The sequence below is a fragment of the Choristoneura fumiferana genome, chromosome 23 (assembly GCF_025370935.1).
Source record: "Choristoneura fumiferana chromosome 23, NRCan_CFum_1, whole genome shotgun sequence".
Classification (NCBI taxonomy): Eukaryota; Metazoa; Arthropoda; class Insecta; order Lepidoptera; family Tortricidae; genus Choristoneura; species Choristoneura fumiferana.
The window spans coordinates 2,570,799-2,590,483 of NC_133494.1; the positions used below are offsets into that span (position 1 = coordinate 2,570,799).

A 19,685-nucleotide genomic window follows, 5' to 3' on the forward strand; every position below is an offset into this window, starting at 1 on the left:
AACTTAACTTAATCAAATGAAAAAAATAATAGGGAACATTACCCTAAACTCCAACAAACAAACAGTATTTTTGGTTCCACTTTCAAGGCCTGGTTTAGGTACTCTGGATGTTTACTGTACCTACTTATATGCTATACTAGCCGTTGCTTTTTTTGCGGCCCGTGGGAACATTACACGTTCCCAGGATAAAATATAACACAAGTACTAGCTGTTGTCCGGAACTCCGTATACAAAGAATTCGTTTGACACTATCCCGCGGGATGCATGCCATTTTCTGGGATAAGATAAAAACTAGGTATGCTATATCCATCCACACTTTGAAACTATCTTCATACCCATCTAAATATGAGTCAAGTTAATAAAAATAATCATTAATATGAGGACATAATCTTGATTTTAATGTTATTATTTTTTCTACCAATTGATTCACTTTATACTTGGGCTTTATACTTATTATTGTAATTTGCATGCTGATGTATCGGCTGAATACTGTTATTTTTTTTAAATGTCATCTTGTACGTGTTCGAAGCAAATAAACATTTATTTCTTTCTTTCTAAACCGGTTCAGCGGTTTCTGCGTGAAGAGATACCAGACAGATTCTTTCGTATTTATAACCCTTCAACCCTTTTCTCTAGATACTTAGGCCAAAATTATTTTGATAGATGATAAAGGGGAAATGAGAAATAAGGGGTGACGTCACGAAGACCAAGATGACTTTAACATTAAAGAAAGAAAACAAAAAGTTTGTATCAAAATTCAACAGTACAATATATTTTACATTATTTACAGTTTTTACAGTCGAGGGCGCCTTCACAGAAGGCATATAGGCACTAAGTGTTCACACAAGTCCAACACTACACTCTAGACACATGCAATGGTCTCTTGTAATACGGGTGGTGAGTCCGTAGCAACGGGGGAGAGTAGCAGGGGGCCTTACGCGGGGGGCAGAGGGCCTTCTTCCAGACCACAACTGATTTTCTGGACCACGCCCAAGCTCCCGCCGCGATCCCGCACGCTAGCCATAAGCAAATGGCCACGCCACTGGAGCCCACGGTCTCCTCGGGGTTGCCGGCTTCCAGCGCCGCGAGCAGCGCCAGCCCGCTCTGCGTGTCTCTCATGCGGGCTTCGTACACCCGCACCGTGGTCCCGCACGCCGCGAGAACTAAATACAAGAGCCCGCAGGCGGCCGCTCTCGCCGCGAGCCTGCCGACACGCTTCGCTCCTCTCGAGTCTAGCGCTCTCCGGACCCGCATGATGCCCGGGCACGCTCCAATGGCGAGAGCTATCGACGTCACCAGCAGTGCGCCTCGTGGCACCCCTATCAGAGCCGCAGCGGCCGCGTCGGACACGCCGCAAGTGCCAGTCAATTCGTCTGCCGTCACTCTTCGTAAGGCGAGGGCGGCGGCTGTCCACGCGCCGGCCCAGCCCCAGGAGACCGCGTGCAGGTACGCGGCCGCGCGCTCCAAAGCTTCCGTGGACCATTCGCTGGCTGCTGTGAGGTACCATGCGACACACGCGTTCGCGAACCACGCGTCCGCCGCTAACGTGAAGTAGTAAGTCAGCGAGAAGAATAAGACGCACGTCGTGGAGGCGAGGCCGTCGACGGCGAGGGTGGTGCCGGCGCAAGACACGATCCTCGCGCCGAGCCAGCCGCGGGCGACGTAGGCCAGCGCTATGATGGCGTGGCACGCGGCCATCCACACCACCGGCCGCTCCGGATAGCGGTATCTCGAAGGTTCCGCGCAGAACGTCAGCAAAGCGAAAGAGGTGGATAGGAGCGAGAACCAGGCGAGCGTCGTCATCCATATTTCGGCGGTTCGCTTGTCGTACTGTGTGTATTGGGCGGGTTGTCCGCAAGCGGGCCAGCACTCGCCGGTGGGAGCGCGCGTGTGGGCGGGCGGGCAGCCGTGCTCGCGGAGCTCGTGTTCGTGGAAGGGCCACCTGGGAGGCGGGGGCGGTTCGGGCTCGGATTCGCTGGCGTTTGGCGGCCGCATGCAGAGCCTGCGGTCGGCTCTGAGGGGGAAAGCGGTGCAGTCCAGTGCGAGCGTGGGAGCGAGTTTCTTCAGCTGGTCCTGGCAGTCGGCGGCGACGGTCTCGCAGAGCGCGCGGCAGGCGCTCACGGAGCCCGACACCTGCTCCGAGCACAGCGGCGCGAAGGCCGAACACAGCAGGAAGCGCGCGTGCAGCGAGCACCCGCTCGACAGGATGCCGGCGAATGCAGCCATCTGGAACAACAGGGAAAAAAACGTGAGCGTTTTATGGAAAAATTTTACAACACTCATCTAGCCTACTTTAATATAAAATCAAAACTTTTATTCTGTAACTAGGGCACAAAAGGGCTTTCGGAAAGACCATCATTGCCACGAAGAATGCGCCGCAAGAAACTTGACAGAAAGTCATTTTTTGCAACAAATTTTATTTGAATGGCAATATCAAAGATCGTATATGGTTATCCGCGACTCCGTCCGCGCAGAATTCGTTTAACTATTAAATTTTCCGGGATAAAAACTATCCTATGTCCTTCTCCGGGACTCCAACTATCTGTATACCGAATTTCATCTAAATCGGATCAGTGGTTTAAACGTGATGAAGTAACAAACAAACAAACCAAGAAACAAACAAACAAACAGACTTACAAACTTTCGCATTTATAATATTAGTGGGAATTAGACGGGAGTAAAGCCTATATAGTATTTAATAGCGTCAAAAATCAACGTCTGCCTCCAACCTTGGCTGGTTCACCGCAGCGTGTCCCGTCGGCGTTGACGTAAAAACGCGGGTGACGAGACAATGGCAAGGTCGGGTCGTTTTTGTTTGGCGGATGTCGGAATTAAGGGGCTTGCTGTGACGCTTTTTGCATAGAAGGGTAGTTAGGCGTGACTTGCGGGACCGGTTTGGAAAGCCATTTTAGCGGGTGTCGTATTATAGATTTATACTTAACTAGCTTTTGCCCGCGGCTTCGCCCGCGTGGAATTCTGTTATCGCGCGCGGATCCCTCGGGAACTGAGCATTTTCCCGGGATAAAAAGTAGCCTATGTCACTCTCTGGCCCATAAATTATCTCTATGCCAAAAATCACGTCGATCCGTCGCTCCGTTTCGACGTGAAAGACGGACAAACATATACACAAACATACAAACGCACACACTTTCGCATTTATAATATTAGTATGGAAGTATGGATAGTATATAGTATAGTATAGTATAGTATGGATAGCATAAGCCTGCATTGGATTTGACAAAATTGACACAATTAGATACGTTTAACTTTGCATAATTTATTAGGCTGTTTTAAAAATAGGTAGGGAGTGTATTTAAAAGGGTTGATTGTTATGAAATTGTATACTTAACAAGTTTTTATTTAACTTGCATATTGCATAACATGTTCGTAACTTGTCTGTTTCAAATCATACAATGCAAGTGAATTTTAATATTATTCGGTTTAAATGCCAATGCAAGTGCAGGCAACAAAAATATTGTGAGTTAAAAAATTTATTTTTAAGACAAATTAATTTAAATTTTCTACCACTACATTATTTAAAAATAACAGAGAAATTCATCATTTCTGATAGTATTCACAACTGTGCCGAACAATATTAAATCGCTGTTTGTTGTTGTTATTAGTAAAAATCTTAGACATGTTGATAGAATAACCCATCCAAAGCTTTTCCAAAAACCGTAACAAAACATTGCATTCCTAGCAAATACGCCAGAGGCCATCCAGTTTTTGAATGGTTACAGCATTGTTAATTTTGGTTCGGCGGAAGGCAAAAAATGCCTTCACGTTGGGATTGCAGACAGGCAATTAGAGATGCTTCTGTGAGAAATTCACGCTTCGACGCATTACTTCGGTATTTCGGGGTAGGCTATCCATATATGTAAAAATAAAAATCGATTGCCGCATTTGAAACACACTCGATTCAACAGATTTGTTTTTTTTTTATGCTCGTAGTCATGAGTGAATAAGGGTTTTGTAAAAGGAAATTAAGAGCATGCCCTCTTCTCTATGAAGTCGCAAAAAACGTAAGTATCATGTATGTCTGCTGACATTGCAAAGATTATTTAAAGTTTTTTTTAAAACGGCTGTACTGACCATATTGTGAGATAGTGCTAGAACATCTTATTCACTAATCCTACCACCAAACAGCAGTGCTTGTGCTTATTTGCAATCCTCTGGTACTTATTGCAAATCAGGTGTCCACGTGGTGATCACTAGCAAACTTGCGATCAAGTAACCAAACGTGCTAGTGCAGGTTTTTTTAAACAAAAACCCAAAGCAAAAACCTTAACATTCCAGAGCCAAAACAACCAGCTACTCGCGAAAATAGCAAAAAGGTAATTGAATACCAAACGTCAAAAAACTGCTAACTACTCAAATTACATTGAACCTTTATCCAAACATATTTTCTCTATAATACGGTGTTTTTGGAATCTACTCGATTATCGGTCCATACTATGGATTATGGACTCCATAGTCCATACCTGGTTATCCCATTAGCCGGTGGATCGCATTCGAAGGGGCTAGTTTTTACGGAATCCGGCGCACAAAGGAACAGCGCTGTTTGCGCGCGCGCATGGACGAGGCTTAGAATGCCGGCCGCTAAGATGTTTTGATTAAGGGGCAGTAGGAAACTGATAGTATAACTCGTCAAAACTTTCTGTAGGTAGAATATTAGTAATAATAGTAGTAGGTAATTCTTTCTTTCTCCCTGAAATGAACGCTACCAAAACTGCTTTTCGGACGTCATGGAACAAATACCTAAGTTATGCTAAAAGATCAACTGAGAAACTGATTGTCGTGACCAACTGCGTGCCATTACATCTGGTTAGAGGTTTGAAAAGACTAAAAAATAAATTGTTTCATCATCTTTACTGTACATAAAAACCGCACACAGAACGTCATATCGATATCGATTCGCTTTTGCATTCCTCCAAGATGCAACATTGATACGTGAGCATTATCTCTTAGAAACAATACTTATTTACTGAAACGGCAATGACACCGCAAAAACGCTGAATGAACGCTGAGACCTACAAATACTTTAAAAATAACTTCGTAACATAATACGACTGTCGCTTGCCGCTAAAGCCACAGCTAAATTACAGTACATAGGTACTTAAATAACAAGAAACAATAAATAATAAACGCTAAGCGATATTTGATACCAATATATTCCTCGAATACGAATTCAGTACATCCCCTTAACAAACATTGGCTCAAACATTCGACAAAGTGGTTTCGGATGTTTTGGATCTCATACAAGAGTTCCTTTTGATACACAAACGAACTAAAAAACTACGCTGTTATTGAAATCTATAACGTATTTTTTATACTGTAAGAGTCAAAGGTTTTTGGAGTGGGCTTTTAAGTACTCACTTCTCATTGCTAGGTTTGTTTACTTTTTATCTAATCCATTGAGTTCAGAGACGTATTTATTTGTTTGAGTAAACACTTACACTATAGTTGAGTGCGGAGTGATCGTCGTGGCATGCAGGATTAATCCAGAACTTTTTATTCCCGATCGACTACTGCAAAATAATTTCACGGTGTATTTAATAAATAAAGCAACCCTTATAGTTTGTACAATTTCTATTCATATTTCAAGTCTTGACTTCATTTGTCCACAAAAAAAGAAAGACGAAGGAACGACCATCTGGTTTCCATAAGAATTTTCCACTTTTTCGAGATAAAAAAGTAATCTATAGTTAATCTGGAGTGTACCTATAGCTTTCTATTAACGAATGAATATTTGTAAAATAGATTAGGTTATATATGTTAACCTATTATAAACAAACAAACACATATACTTCATTATACAAAGTGTGTCACTTTGTAATATTATTTTCAGTAGTTATAATATAATTTATTGTTCATGTTTAGCATAGAGATATATGCGCAGATAAGTATCGAAAGAAAAAAGCAATGTCAAAGGTTGTCAGTAAAATAAAATCTATAAAAACAGTTGGAACAGTTCTCAAGCTTTTAACTTGTAAATAGTTATACGTATACACATTCATCAATCCAATGACCCACGACAACAAAGGCAGTCAACGCAGTGACAAAAAAAAATTAATTACCGAAGCGAGTCCGAAAATAGCCGAGTGCGCTGCGCCGGCGACGCTTTGATGTGCGCAGTGCACAGGGCTGGCACCAGGCCGTATTGTATAACGCGCTGACGTTCGCGATCGCATTTGCCATCTCTTTTAATCCTCGTTTTATACCATGTTATAGAAAGAAGTGGTGAAAACGATTGTGATTATAAGTGTTAGACAATAGGCCTCAGGTTACGTATGTTTAAGAAGGCGTGGCTAGGAACGTTTGACCTAATCATGTATGCACGCCGTAGAGTCTCGCTAAGGGGGGTGACACTCTTTCCCGGCCCGATAATACCGACATGGAAATATCTACCCCATTTTTCGTGTACACGCCCATAGAAGCTCATATCAGTTTCTATGGGCGTGTACACGAAAAACAGGGTCGGTATTTCCATGTCGGTATTATCCGGGCCGGGAAAGAGTGTCACCCGCTAAGGGCGCTAGAACTTGGAGTAACACTACTTGTATTACCATGTCACCGTATTTATATGTTCCACTGCAGGGCACAGGCGTTAACCATCATAGGTAGAGTAGAGTAGGCAACTGTTTGTTCAATAGGATCGCTTTGTTGCCCGTTCGTCTATCAAGATCTTTTTAGGATATCTACTTAGCTGAAATGAATTACATTCTCAGGTCTGCTACCCCTTGGAACAGTGAAAAAATAAACTTTAAAGTTAATGCAATTATAAGATACAGCCATTAAAAAAGATATACCCAAACATACCAGGGATGGATGGATGTTCATAAATACATACAAATTTGTACGTAAACTTCGGTGCCCGAGTCCGATTACCACTTGGACGGTTTTTGATGTGACACAGTTAGTGACAACCCTGAATTGCTTTGATGTTCAGGACAGTTGGGAACGCCATCCAATGTGTTTGTGATGGACCGCCCGAGCAAAGAATAGAACTTAATAACTACTAGTTTGTTGCACTGTGTCGTCAACACGCCATCCTTGTTATAATTCTGTCGTTCAACCTTGGGTTGCATTTACTTTAAAATATGCTCTACCTACAGAGTGCTTTAGAATAGGCCTTCAAAATTCTCATTAGTACGATATTTACATTATCAGAAAATATCGGTTTTTCTTGTATCAATGAGGGTTTTCCGACAGGTGAAATATCGCTAGATGGCGTTGGTATTGTGAGGTCATGTTCGTGATTGGTTAAATAAGTAAATTAGTCAATCATGGATGAGTAGAGTTCAATAAATACGAATCCACGAACTGCAATTTCCGCTGAGGCAATAGTGCTTTTCTCCAATAATGCGAGGAAATATGGCACGGTTTAAAAATAATTTATATGAACTCTTCGATCGAACGAACAATTGTATGGATAAAAATTTGTTTATCAACCAAAACAGCAAAATCTGAAAAACTTTAAAGGGTATTTTCAATCCAACTTCCGCAAGCCCAAGCATCTGCTGAAATAATTCAAAATACATAATACTACTACACTATCGGTATATTACAGATCGGTTTACTTACAAAAGATGCGCCTCTTTATATTATCGATGTCCAGTACGATTAAAGTTCGTATAAAGATGTGGTTGACTGACGGTAACCACCAGCGATTAAGGAATCTATGTCTATATAAGTACATAACGCTCGGTATTTGACTATTTTTATATGTATTATATTATAAATTAAAACTTCACAATGCTGTTATCGAATAGAGAAACAATTTTTAAGCTCCCTTTACAAACAACAAAGTTAAAAAGGTTTGAAATTCAAGATTATACAGAGAAAGACAATACATACTTGCATGTGACGTCACACGCAAGTAGCGCCTTTACTTGCTGCATAGAGAAAAGCGTTTGAGAAAGAGACAGATATATAGATTTTTCAAAAAAAACACTACAAATCCAATTTTCAACCGATATACCTACCTAATTTTTCATAATAATACAAGACATGGCAAATTCAGGAGTTGTCAAATACCGTCTGTGCTAAAAAAAAACTTGAATTAACTTATTACCCAAATAAACTAAAACTAAACTATTTCAAATGAAACAAAACCCTTGGACACTACACTATGTTTATATCTTTGTTTCAATGTTTTGCATTCTCCCGGTATATTTATAGTGCACTTAGGGCACACCCACGTGTTAAGGGACACGGCACTTCAAAAGCACCGATTTAGCTGATCAAAGCGACGCCGCGGGTTAATAATTAATGTACTATAGCGTTTAAAAAAAGAAGTTTATGTTAAAACTGTACCTACGGCGTATCTTTTCGGAGTTTACGTAAGTATTGATGCGACTTAACGTGCACTTCGCACCAAATAATAAACAGTTATTAAATAGCTTGTGCACATTTCGTATGTTTTTTAACCTAAACAAAGATAATATAATATATTGAAGATAGCGTACGTCTCGTATACATAAAAGCCGGTCAAGTGCGAGCCGGACTCGCGCACCGAGGGTTCCATACAAATTTGTAGAGCCGTTCCATGAGCAAAATGTACGCAGTGTAGGGTCATTAGATGGTTATTGACATAGAATAGACAAAAAATAAGATTTTGAGTCTTGTTATTGGTTGCGTGTTAAGAGCTCTAACCTTCATAACAAATTTCAAGTTTCTAGGACAACAGGAACTACCCTAAGTATAGGATTTTCGGTTACTGAAATTTGTATGACTGTTTTATTAAATACCTAAGAAGTTTGATGTTATTTTCTGCTTCTAGGGTTATTTGATATTAAGTTCAGGTTGATATCACCACGAGTTTCTTAGAAAAGTCCTGGCAAACGAGCGGACGGACAGACAGACAGACGGACGACATAGTGATACTATAACAGTTTAGTTTTTGCTAACGAGCTACGTTACTCTAAAAAGAAACCTAACCCTTATTAATGTCTCGTTCCAAATCGTACTATCGAATACCCTTATATATAACTAGCTTTTGCCCGCGGCTTCACCCGCATGGAATTCGGTTATCACGCGCTGTTCCCTCGGGAACTGTCACCTCTATGCCAAAAATCACTTCGATTCGTCGCTCCGTTTCGACGTGAAAGACGGACAAACACACACACTTTCGCATTCATGATTTATTAACAGAAAAGCACAGAGTTATAACACATATAATATAATACGCATTTATAATATAAGTAAGTATATCTAGCGGAAATAAAAACCATAGTTTCTCAAGTTTATTATCCCGCCCGGCCTTGTCCCCTTTTAGCCAAGCCGCTGGCTGTAAACAAACAAAGCTAGTGAAGCGTATACTGTATACAGTGTATACAGCGCTGGTGGATTGTATACAACTCAAAAAGTCTTCATTGGTGCGGCGGCCCTTTGATGTATAAATTGGGATAGGGCTGTGCGCAAGAATTAAGAGATTTTTATAATAACATTTAATTATTACTTTTATAGAAGTATGAAGATATGGAAGTTTTAAATTGTCAATTAGACGAAGAGATCCGACATGGACTGTGATATCATATGCTACGACGACCGTCTTATTTTTCAGCAATATTGATGATTATTGTCTGCAACATTTTGCTGAGTGTCGCCCAATTTATACAATTCGATATTCACTTGTAATAATTCTTTCCTTCTAATGTATTTTTGTCTTTATAGAATATGTTTTAATAAATGTCTCTCTTTCTTTCATTCGTTTTATTTTCCATTTTTTATAGCGTTAAATTATTCAAGACATTTTTGTGTTTCGTGCACATTCCCTATTGCGTCCAAGTAGGGGGCTATTACGAAATTCGAAACTTGAAGTTCGCATCGTACCTCTCACTCTCGTATTAAATAACATAAGCGGCAAGGTCGGGACGGCAAGATACGAAGTTCGGATTTTGCACTGGCGCTGCAGCTCGCCAGCCCTAAGCGGGCGGCTAATGAAAACAAAACCTCTGCGCCGGCGGTTTATTTTGCTATGAATTGGTCCGTTTATTTTGCTAGCGAATTACTCGCGTAAATCTCCGGGTACGGAGAGGTCACTTACCCGGTTCAGTTTTTATAACTTCATACGTTTTAGAACATACTCGTATTTCATAATGTTAGGCATTCTTAACGCAGTACAACTTACATGATTTGTTACGTAGGTTAGATATATAGGTCAGTAGGTAGGTACTTCATGTTAACGCAACCTTATAATGTCTTAATGGGTACAATTATTGAAATATGTTTGTTTCTAAACAGTCCTAAAATGTAAAAGTACCTACTTGAGTAGTCATTACTCCACCGACAAAGAGTAATTCTCTGAAACGATGATGGCTCACCCACAGACATGTGTCTCTTCTTTTTCAAAGGCCAAGTTTATTTCCTCATCATCATCACTAAGAGCTGTACACTTACCGGTGAATCAATTGCCACTTATCCCTTTCTTCCGCCAGTATTTTGAACCTACTACTCAACAATCTGGCAAACATTTTCAATAACTTGGTTGAAACGATATAATTTCGGTCTTCATGTTTCTCTGCTTTCCTCAATTTTCACTTCAAATTGTGTTTTTTTTTTTAAACTATCTGGTCGGATTAGGTGTCCTATTACCATGCCACGGCATGGTGACTTCACCATCCATCACCATCACAGCCTTTATACGTTCCACTGCTGGGCACAGGCCTGCTCTCAGAATGAAAGGCATGGTTACTTGTTGTTAAGTAAATTTCAGTTTCCGAATCAACTCTAGACGTTGCAAGTCTACGATACCATGCTAAAGTTATAAATTAACGCGAGGGATCAAAAGAACAGTTTAAGTAACGAAAGATTAGTAAACTTAATATTATTAGGCACGTAATTTATCATTACAGCACGATGTTTTCGCATTAAAGTGAGACCGTAATATCGACAAGCACTTAAAAATCTCATCAAATATACGACCGGATCGATTAATCTATCACTAAACATAACGCAACACAACTGTAATCATTGTAAACTTTTATGCCGGTACTTCATATGTGGCTTCAGGCTAGGCGAAGCTAGCATTCCATCACTTTCATACATGTGCTGCGAGATAAAGATAGAGAGAAGAGATTTAGACTAAGTAAGAGATAAAGTAGACCCTGAATCTCAGTGAAATCACAATATAATAAAGAGGTGAAGTACTCGTAGAACTCATGGTACAAGAATTTGGCAAATGAAGAAGAAATTTCTAAATCATCGCCATTTCGAATGAAAACCGGTGACAGTGACAATTCACTATTTTTTTTTATTTTCTCGCATCTTAGCCATTCTTTTCTTTTCAGATTAGAAAACATAACTCTGCCAAACTCATTAATGCTCGTTTCTCAATAATCTATGACAGAAGTGAAAAACACTAATGCACTCATAATTTGCAAGGTCCGCCCGGATTGCTACCACCATCTTGCTCGCTAATCCTGCCGTGAAGCAGCAGTGCTTGCACTGTTGTGTTTCGGCGTGGAGAGTAAGACAGCCGGTAAAATTACGGGCACTTGAGGTATCCCATCTTAGGCCTCTAGGTTGGCAACGCATCTGCAATACCCCTGGTGTTGCAGATGTTTATGGGCGGTGGTGATCTCTTACCATCAAGAGACCCACTTGCTCGTTTGCCATCCAGTCGAATAAAAAAAAATGAACACTGATTACTGTTAAATAATATACTGAGCGGCCAAAAATCTGGTCCTCAAATGTATGCAGTAACAATTAATTTTACATGTACAGTGGACCAAATTTTGTGCCGCTTACATAGTAAGTATGATCTCCTCGCTTAGCTCCAACAGCAGTGTATTTAGAGCCAGCCGCCATCCCATCCCGCGGCGTTTGCGCAATGCACCAGCTGAATCGTTTCCCTCAACTGATTTATGCGGCTCCCATAACACGTGAAAGCTGCCCCGCATCTTAATTGGAGGTTTACGGCCGACGCGCGCGCACTATTTACGACCAACTTTATAGTTCACTAATCAAGCCACTGACCGGTCTAGGAAGTAATTGTCGTAGGCAACAACCTAACATTGATGTGACATTAGTTAGCTATATTCAAAAGCAATGTTACTGAGTCTATAAGTATATGTTTGAAAAAATATCGTTTTACACGTGTGGTTAAACGTTAGTAGGTAAGGTAAAAGCTAGAATTAATTGAAATGGTTACGCAATGTAATGCCTAAATCTATATATCTATGTCTACATATAACGATAACTTTCAATAAAACTCTATATGTAGAGTCGAGAGCATTTAGAAAGAGTTTTAGATAGGAGTTCAAACAAAAAGAACATAATAATTACTCATATAGAAGGACACAGCAAAATTACTTGGAAAGAAAGCATTACAAATTACAAGGACTCGAATTGAAATTAGAATTTACTTAAGTAATTTGATTTCGAAGGAAAGCAGTGTGTAAACGAAATCGATAGCAATGTAATTTTATAATTTACAACGGACCGTTTTTCCTTGTGTTGTATGGTTAAGTCGCCGGACAAGTGTCCGGTGCATGTACACACATTCATTATAAGCCATAAAACACCGCAAGTCCGGCAAAATAAAACGTTCCGTTGTCCAGTGAAAACAACGGACGCGCGTCTACAAGCGGCCTAAGGCTTTTCCTTTCTTTCTGGCCAGAAACTTTTGAGACTTGTAGTAAGATTAAATCCCACCAAAAAAATTCTGTAAAAAACTAGCCAAGTCTCGATGGAGCTGCTTGTTTATCTCTAAAAAGTAATGAAATCTAGACAAAGTCGTGCCAAGTCTAAGGTTCCTTACTGCGATTTCTTTATTATTAGACTTGGCCGTTGACGTACCCACTCACGTATAAATAATGTTGAGTCTTAAGTCTTATCCAGTAAATGTTGAGACTCAATACGCGGACAGTATAAGTTTCTTTTTGTAGAAACGTGGGCTTATTACTTATTATCAAATGAAGCGGCCCACCAAGTTGAATATTTTTTGTAAAAGCGGTATGTCGATCTCTAATAGTTTGGTTGAACTCTTGTGTTTTCTAATAAGGGTCACCATGTACTCCAGATCTTCGATTATCCTAGTTTTTATAGTTTTTCCTTTATGTGGCCATTAAACCCTAACTCTGTACCAAATTTCAGCTCTCTGAGTTTATGGGAAGTACTAGTTCTATTTTGATGATCATGAGTGAATGAGTGAGTGAGTGTCATAAATGCGAAACTTTGCTTTCGCTTAACTTCGGGACTAAATGACCTACAGACTTGAAATTTTGGATTTTAATATGTGATTATAGCTTACTGGATGACGAAACTTTCTGCGTTCTGGTCTTATCCAGAGGTTCTCAAATAGGGGCCTGAAAATGCGGCGAAATGGTTGCAGTAAAGGATGGTACGGCAGTGTTTGCTTCGCGCTCGACTTGGCGGGGGCACTTCCGTGCCCCCAGATTATTATGGACTAAGCGCAGAAGTGCCGCCAGTAGACCTAATATGTGCAATGTCAATTATTTCCATGTAAGAAAGTTTCATTATAGACGAAGAGCTAAAACGTATGTACTTAACAACGCTTAACCACCGGCCATAATTCTTCGTAGTTCTCAATGGCAATTCGTCCTTATAAGGGTTGTTTAGGAAAGCTAGTTTTTAATGGAATAATTCTAGGCTTTAGACAACTATGTACTGATTATATCTTCATACTCCGTTCATCTTTGATACACGCGGCGTTCTGTATCAGCCGGATCTAGCGGATTCGCGGCAAAAAATATGTTGAAACGATGCTCCAAGCTTTAAGGTTGTCAATCCTTACAAATGAGTCTTACTTGTTCATCAAGATCCTCTTCGGACTGTGACAAAACGCTCTCGCCATTATGTTAGTAATTTTCCAGACGGCATCCCTATCTTTTGTGGATCTGCCGAACCGGTCGCAGTCGGCGGAGCGGGCCTAATTGATAATAATCGGAGACGGTCGTGACCGATCTCTGATAGAACCCGACCATCGACTTAACTACTAACTACTCAAACACTTCGAAGCAGAGATGGTTTTCGCTTGGTTGTAGCAAGCCTATGTTGGTGGAATGATGCGATTCGATACAGCGGCTTGAGTAAAGGGAAGGAAATGGTCCGTGAGTACTACGAGTATGCGATGCGTGTTAATTTATAATAATCGAGAGGCACTAATACCTTAGCGGAAACGCTTTGGAAGCTTGCGCAAGATTGTGTAACTGTAAACTTGTAATGAAATAGAAAACCATTTGCAACGATGCTGACCTTTCTTCACCCCTCATTTGTTCACTTGTCTTCGTTTCATAATGATTTTGCTTTTTTTTATTTACCTAAATACTTAGCTTGACTTTTAAAGTAAATTAATGCCGACTAAAACGCTAGCCACGCCATTGTGCTAAAGTATAAGTGTATATATTTTATAGTATTTTAAAACTTACTTAGCTTGACTTTGTAAATAAATGCCCACTAGAAACGCTAACCACGTCGTTGTTTTACAGAATAAGTTTGTTTTACGACTGTTTTGTTATAGGTTTTTTTGGCGAATCTTTATCCAAATATAGCTTCACTTAGCTGACTTTTGTAAATAAATATCGACGAAATAGGTACTTTAACTACGCCGTTGTTACAAACTTTTATTTAGTTTCACCTGTCTCGTACTCTGTCTGTCTGTCTGTAATCAAATCTTGCAAGTTAAATTCGACCAACTTCCAGTAGTCAGATTGACTTGAAATTGGGAATACTTATGTAAATCGCGTGACAATACATAATAATCTAGTAGTGACATCCTGGTAGTCCAGCCAGGATTGTCTCCGCAGGAGAGAACTCTTCAACGGTTAATAGCATCGACTTGAAATTTGGTATGCAAATGTAGTTTGGGTGGCAATGCAGGTACAGCCAACAAAAAGTACAGTACGAAAAAAAAATTATGGTTAGGTTACTTTTATTTTAATGTATAAAGTATGATTTGAACGCCAAAAAACGATTTCAACTCCTATTTAAAAAATAACTAAATAGAAATAGCACCGTGCACAGTTCAGGCATTCCTTGTCTATGAATAGATTGGTCAGTACGAGCAATTTGCAGCGCCACGCGAACAGGGTCGAGCAAATAACTCCGCGAGATTTGATGTCGTCTCTGCGGGATTACGTTATCACATAAATAAGAGAACCAAATTTAATGTGACTGATAACGTGCCCCTGTCTCTCTTACACGAAGTACGCGTTTAAATAGTGTTTAGAAAGTAAAGATAAGTAAAATGTAAGATTCAGTGACATAAATATATGTAAATATACCTTTTTATTGGGTTGTATTGTATAACTCTAACTGTATACAAAACACATGAAATTAACAGAGAATAAGACATACATAGGAGAACTTGTCCCTTTTATAGGGATCTCTTTTATACCGGGTGTGGTCTGTAATACGAGCAAATAATTAAAACATAGATCGTAGTCTTTAAATTGAACAACATTAGTTCAGCGACTTTTAAAAATTATTAGTTTATTTTTATTTTTATTATACTCTAAAGTTTATTCGAAGATGCAATGTAAAGCAAATATAAACGTAAAACTACCGTGAGACTCACTCATAGGTATAAATGATAACTTAATTATCGGTTAACTCACGTCGGAAATCGACTTTAGCTCTACATGTTTCGAGCTAATCCGGCCTGGTTGCTTCCCTAGAGACGTCGCGAACGTCTTCGTAAACCGAAGTTCGTATCGTGCCGCCCCGTTGACGCTTTATTATTTTATTACGCGATGCGCGTGTTGCAGCAGCCGCCGAGCCGCGTTACTCCCAAATGAAGAGTGATGGATTAGCCCGAAACATGTCGAGCCAAACTCTCAAAATTATCATTTAATATGGACCTCTTCTAGTTAACCTCTGAAAGTTTGACAGGACATAAATATAATAATAAAATATCTATAGACCTACACTTCAATGAAAAGTTAAAAGGAGCGAGTTTTAAAGGTTTTCAGGATTTCTAAATTGTGAATGACAAATGTTAATATACCAGTGGCGTGACGCCGTAAAAAGTCGATTCCCGCTCGCTTTGCCTAAATTTTTTTCACGCTAAAGCTTGTGTACGCTAATTGCTGGCCGTTGCATCTGATTACAGACTTAAAGTAACGCACGCTTCTTTCACCTGGTTAACATGTTCACTCTATGCCACTGTTATATACATTGACCGATGTTCAGAAGCGTGACAGGAGTGAGTAGTCAAACTAGCCTTATAACTTGCCGAAATAATCCGAAGTAATTTAAAGACCAATGTGTAAGTAGGTAGTCCTTCTCACCTGTTTCGATGGCGGTGACCCTTAAAAGAACTATTGTATAATACGACTCCTATTATGGACTCTGATATGGCTGGCTAGGTACATAGATTCCAAAACAACTAAATACCTCCAAAGCGACACATGACTCCATCGGTAACACAAACCGCTCTTCATGCTAACTCGTCAACGGTTACTTTAAGCTCATGTACGAAAAATAGAATATCAAGTTTCAAGTAGCAATTGTTTCAAGTATACACAAGGCTTGAGTTCCGGCTAAGAGCATTCAACATGAAAGCGTGCTATGTGAATTTGATATTGGTCGTCGCATTTCAACCACGTAACATCATACTCTAGATTGAAAAATGATATTAAACTGATCAAGTGTAGCCATACATACATGCTTCCGGTTTGTACCTAAGTTATTCATTGTGATTTGTGAACAACATTTTCCGCTGGTGTTCGTGTCGTGACCGTGTGTATGTTTTTCAGGGTTCCGTAGCCAAAACGGCAAAAACTGAACCCTTATAGTTTCGCCATGTCTGTCTGTCTGTCCGTCCGCGGCTTTGCTCACGGGATATCAATGCATGTTGAGTTGGAGAGATGTGCGAGGGTGTGTTGCGAGGTGTATCCTTCCTTTTCGCAGAAATATTATAATTCCAAATGTTTCGTTTTCCAAACGGTTTTATTTCCCAATAAACTCAATTTTCTCCGAGACTAAAAATTTTTCTGAGTGTATTTTCTTATGGTTTTATAGAACACAGTAGGTTAAGGTTAGGTTTGTTTTATGAAAGTTTCGAAAAAAATATGGTTTCGGAGAAAATCGTGAGTCGGGAAATGAAACAGTTTGGCAAATGAAACATTTGGCAAAAAAGTTTCGCCGAAAACAGATAACCGTTGCGGGAGGAATAGGAAAAAGTCTCCTTCTGTCTATTCTATATGGTACAGACTGTAGACCTACACTACTGGACTAAACCCAATGTTGCCACACAGTTTAAACTAAAATAAATCCCATGGAACTATAAAAGTGTGAATTGTTCTGTCAACACGTGCGTTGTGTCGTGTTGTGACCGCGGGAAAGTGTGGGCGACAATTTATTATGATAATACTTTTTTAAATGTTTGGGTTTATTCTGGACCGAATGACAGGTTGATGATTGGTGGTAGGTACGCTGCAATCGGCCGTGGAGTAGATCCAAATGACACTGCTGGAAATCGTAAAACAGAAACATATATTTTAAAGTAACACTTGGACATGGTCTGAATTAAATGTTTTGAATTTGAATTTAAAAACCTCAACCAAGAACATCACACATTTTAATTTTTTAAATGCTCGTGGATATTTGTCGCTGCCTATTTTCTACGGAATCCCTAGACACACCATTGATTTGCTTCGCAGGTTGAGATTTCCGCAAAAACTTACTCGCAGAAACTCAAGCCCGGATTTGAACCCACGCTCCTCTGCGAGCGGCCATAGGTCAAACCAGTAAGCTATCACGGCGTATTTAAAACTTATTTATTCCAACTATATTTCAGATGTGAGAATTCTGAATACTCCGTTAATTTTATGTTCTTTTATAATAACCCTAATTAGTACAAGGTTCCACATCGGTCGGTACTGGCGCCCGGAAAAGATAATTGTAACATTAAAACGGAGGCCTACAACGGAAGACTTGGCGCCCCCTTATCAGGCCTGATAACCGCCAGACAGTTAACTAAGGAATTTTAAGTAATGCCTTATACATCTTAGGCTAATTAAACAGGACTTACGAGCACGATTTATTACAGTTTTTCTATTTTTTTTAATTGGTACACTTTCAATCTATGTTTATGCGGAAGTGCAGGAGCGCGAATTGTGCTCTTGGCTGTAGGTACTCTTCATTTTAATTTTGTACAATGAGGTGAACGTTACCTAACTATGGAGACTTTGGCAGAGTCAAAATTGAACCTTACTTGACATTTACCGAATCCTCAAGTAACTTATTAGGTTTCGTAAGTTTTGTTTGAAGTCAAATTTGTTAGCCAGCAAAGTCAACAGCATAAATGGCGCGGACAAATCTGTTTGCCGACCTTTGAAGTTTGTTTAAATAGTTCGCCAAATATTGACCCATACGTTTGCAATACGAAGTAAATACTTTATTTAAGTAACCCAGGGTTGGCCATTTGTGGAAGTGTTTTTTTCAATATTTAATCATCTTCAAACTTTAGATGCCGTTCATCATCATCATAATCATCATCCCAGCTATATACGACCCAGTCCTGGGCACAGGCTTACCAGAATGAGAGGACTGATGGGTCGTAGTTCCCACGCGGGCCCAGTGCGGATTAGGAACTTCACACACGCACACCATTGAGTTTTTTCGCAGGTTTGTGCGGTTTTCCCCGCGATGTTTTCCTTCACCGTAAACTGACCACGAAGTGTCAAATGTAATTTCGCACATGAAAAGCCGAAAACAATATTTATGGACATAAGTAGTTTGAGTCCCTGGTAGGATCATAATTGGATTGTTTTTATCCCGAAAAATTGCAGAGTTACCGCAGGGTAGTGATAATCCAATTTTTAGCCGACGGAATTGTGGGTAAGAGGTATCTAGTGATATTTATAAATTACTTAGCTATTGGATTGGAGAAATTAACAATTTATTTATTAACACCGGTATATAAGTAACATACGTCATTCCAAAAAAAAAACAAAGATTTAACTCAAACTAACTTATTCTAAAACTTTACTGTACCGGTTGAAAATCCCCCTAAATTAACGGAAATTAAAAACGTTGTTTATGAGAACCACATTCATTTATTAAAGACGTTTAAAACTGAAAATGCGTAAGGTTGAATGGGTCTGAGAGCTATAACCATTTAACCGGGGCCTCCGAAAACCCGACCGGTTGTAAATGACTGCTTCTCGCCATTACCAGTAATCCCCGATTTACCGCCCTGAGGTATGCTCCAAGAGGCTTTCGACTTCATCGTTTTAGTGGCGTTTTATTCATTCATTTATATAGTACAGATCATCGCGTTTCGTAAAAAAAAAGTCATAAACTCATAAACGTATTGAAATAGGTATGTAAGGTAAACGTACGAGTGCTCGTCACTGTCCCAATAGTTGGCATCTTTAATCTTATGTCATTAGCAATAGAGATGACAGCAGGGTGTCGTCTATTGGGCATAAGCGTGTCGAGCACTCGTATGGGTACTCAACACATTAAGGGATTTGATCAAATGACTATTTTTTTCTAGGCAAATGATTAAATCGAATTGGCATTTTAACATATCTGCGTTAATTGTTCAAATTTATCATTTGACTGATCCCTGCGTCGTATAAGGAGATGCAGATGCATCGTCAGTAATCCCTAGCTATGCATATTTCGCTTCCCTTTCAAACTTCACAAACCGCATAAATCCAAAAGCGGGATCCAAAAAGGGATTGCGGCGTGCGCGCGCGCTGGTAATTGAC

The 19,685-nt window shown here is 39.9% G+C and overlaps 1 protein-coding gene across 1 annotated transcript in view; it reads right to left on the reverse strand.

Annotated features, from left to right (window-relative positions):
* Window positions 1-753: 753 nt before the first annotated feature.
* The window catches only part of LOC141440650 (frizzled-10-like), a 30,097-nt gene continuing 11,165 nt past the window's right edge, over window positions 754-19,685 (reverse strand). The window contains exon 2 of the mRNA XM_074105173.1: window positions 754-2,226. Coding sequence (XP_073961274.1) covers window positions 856-2,226 — 1,371 coding nt within the window. The 3' untranslated portion in view covers window positions 754-855. The remainder of the gene's footprint in view (window positions 2,227-19,685) is intronic.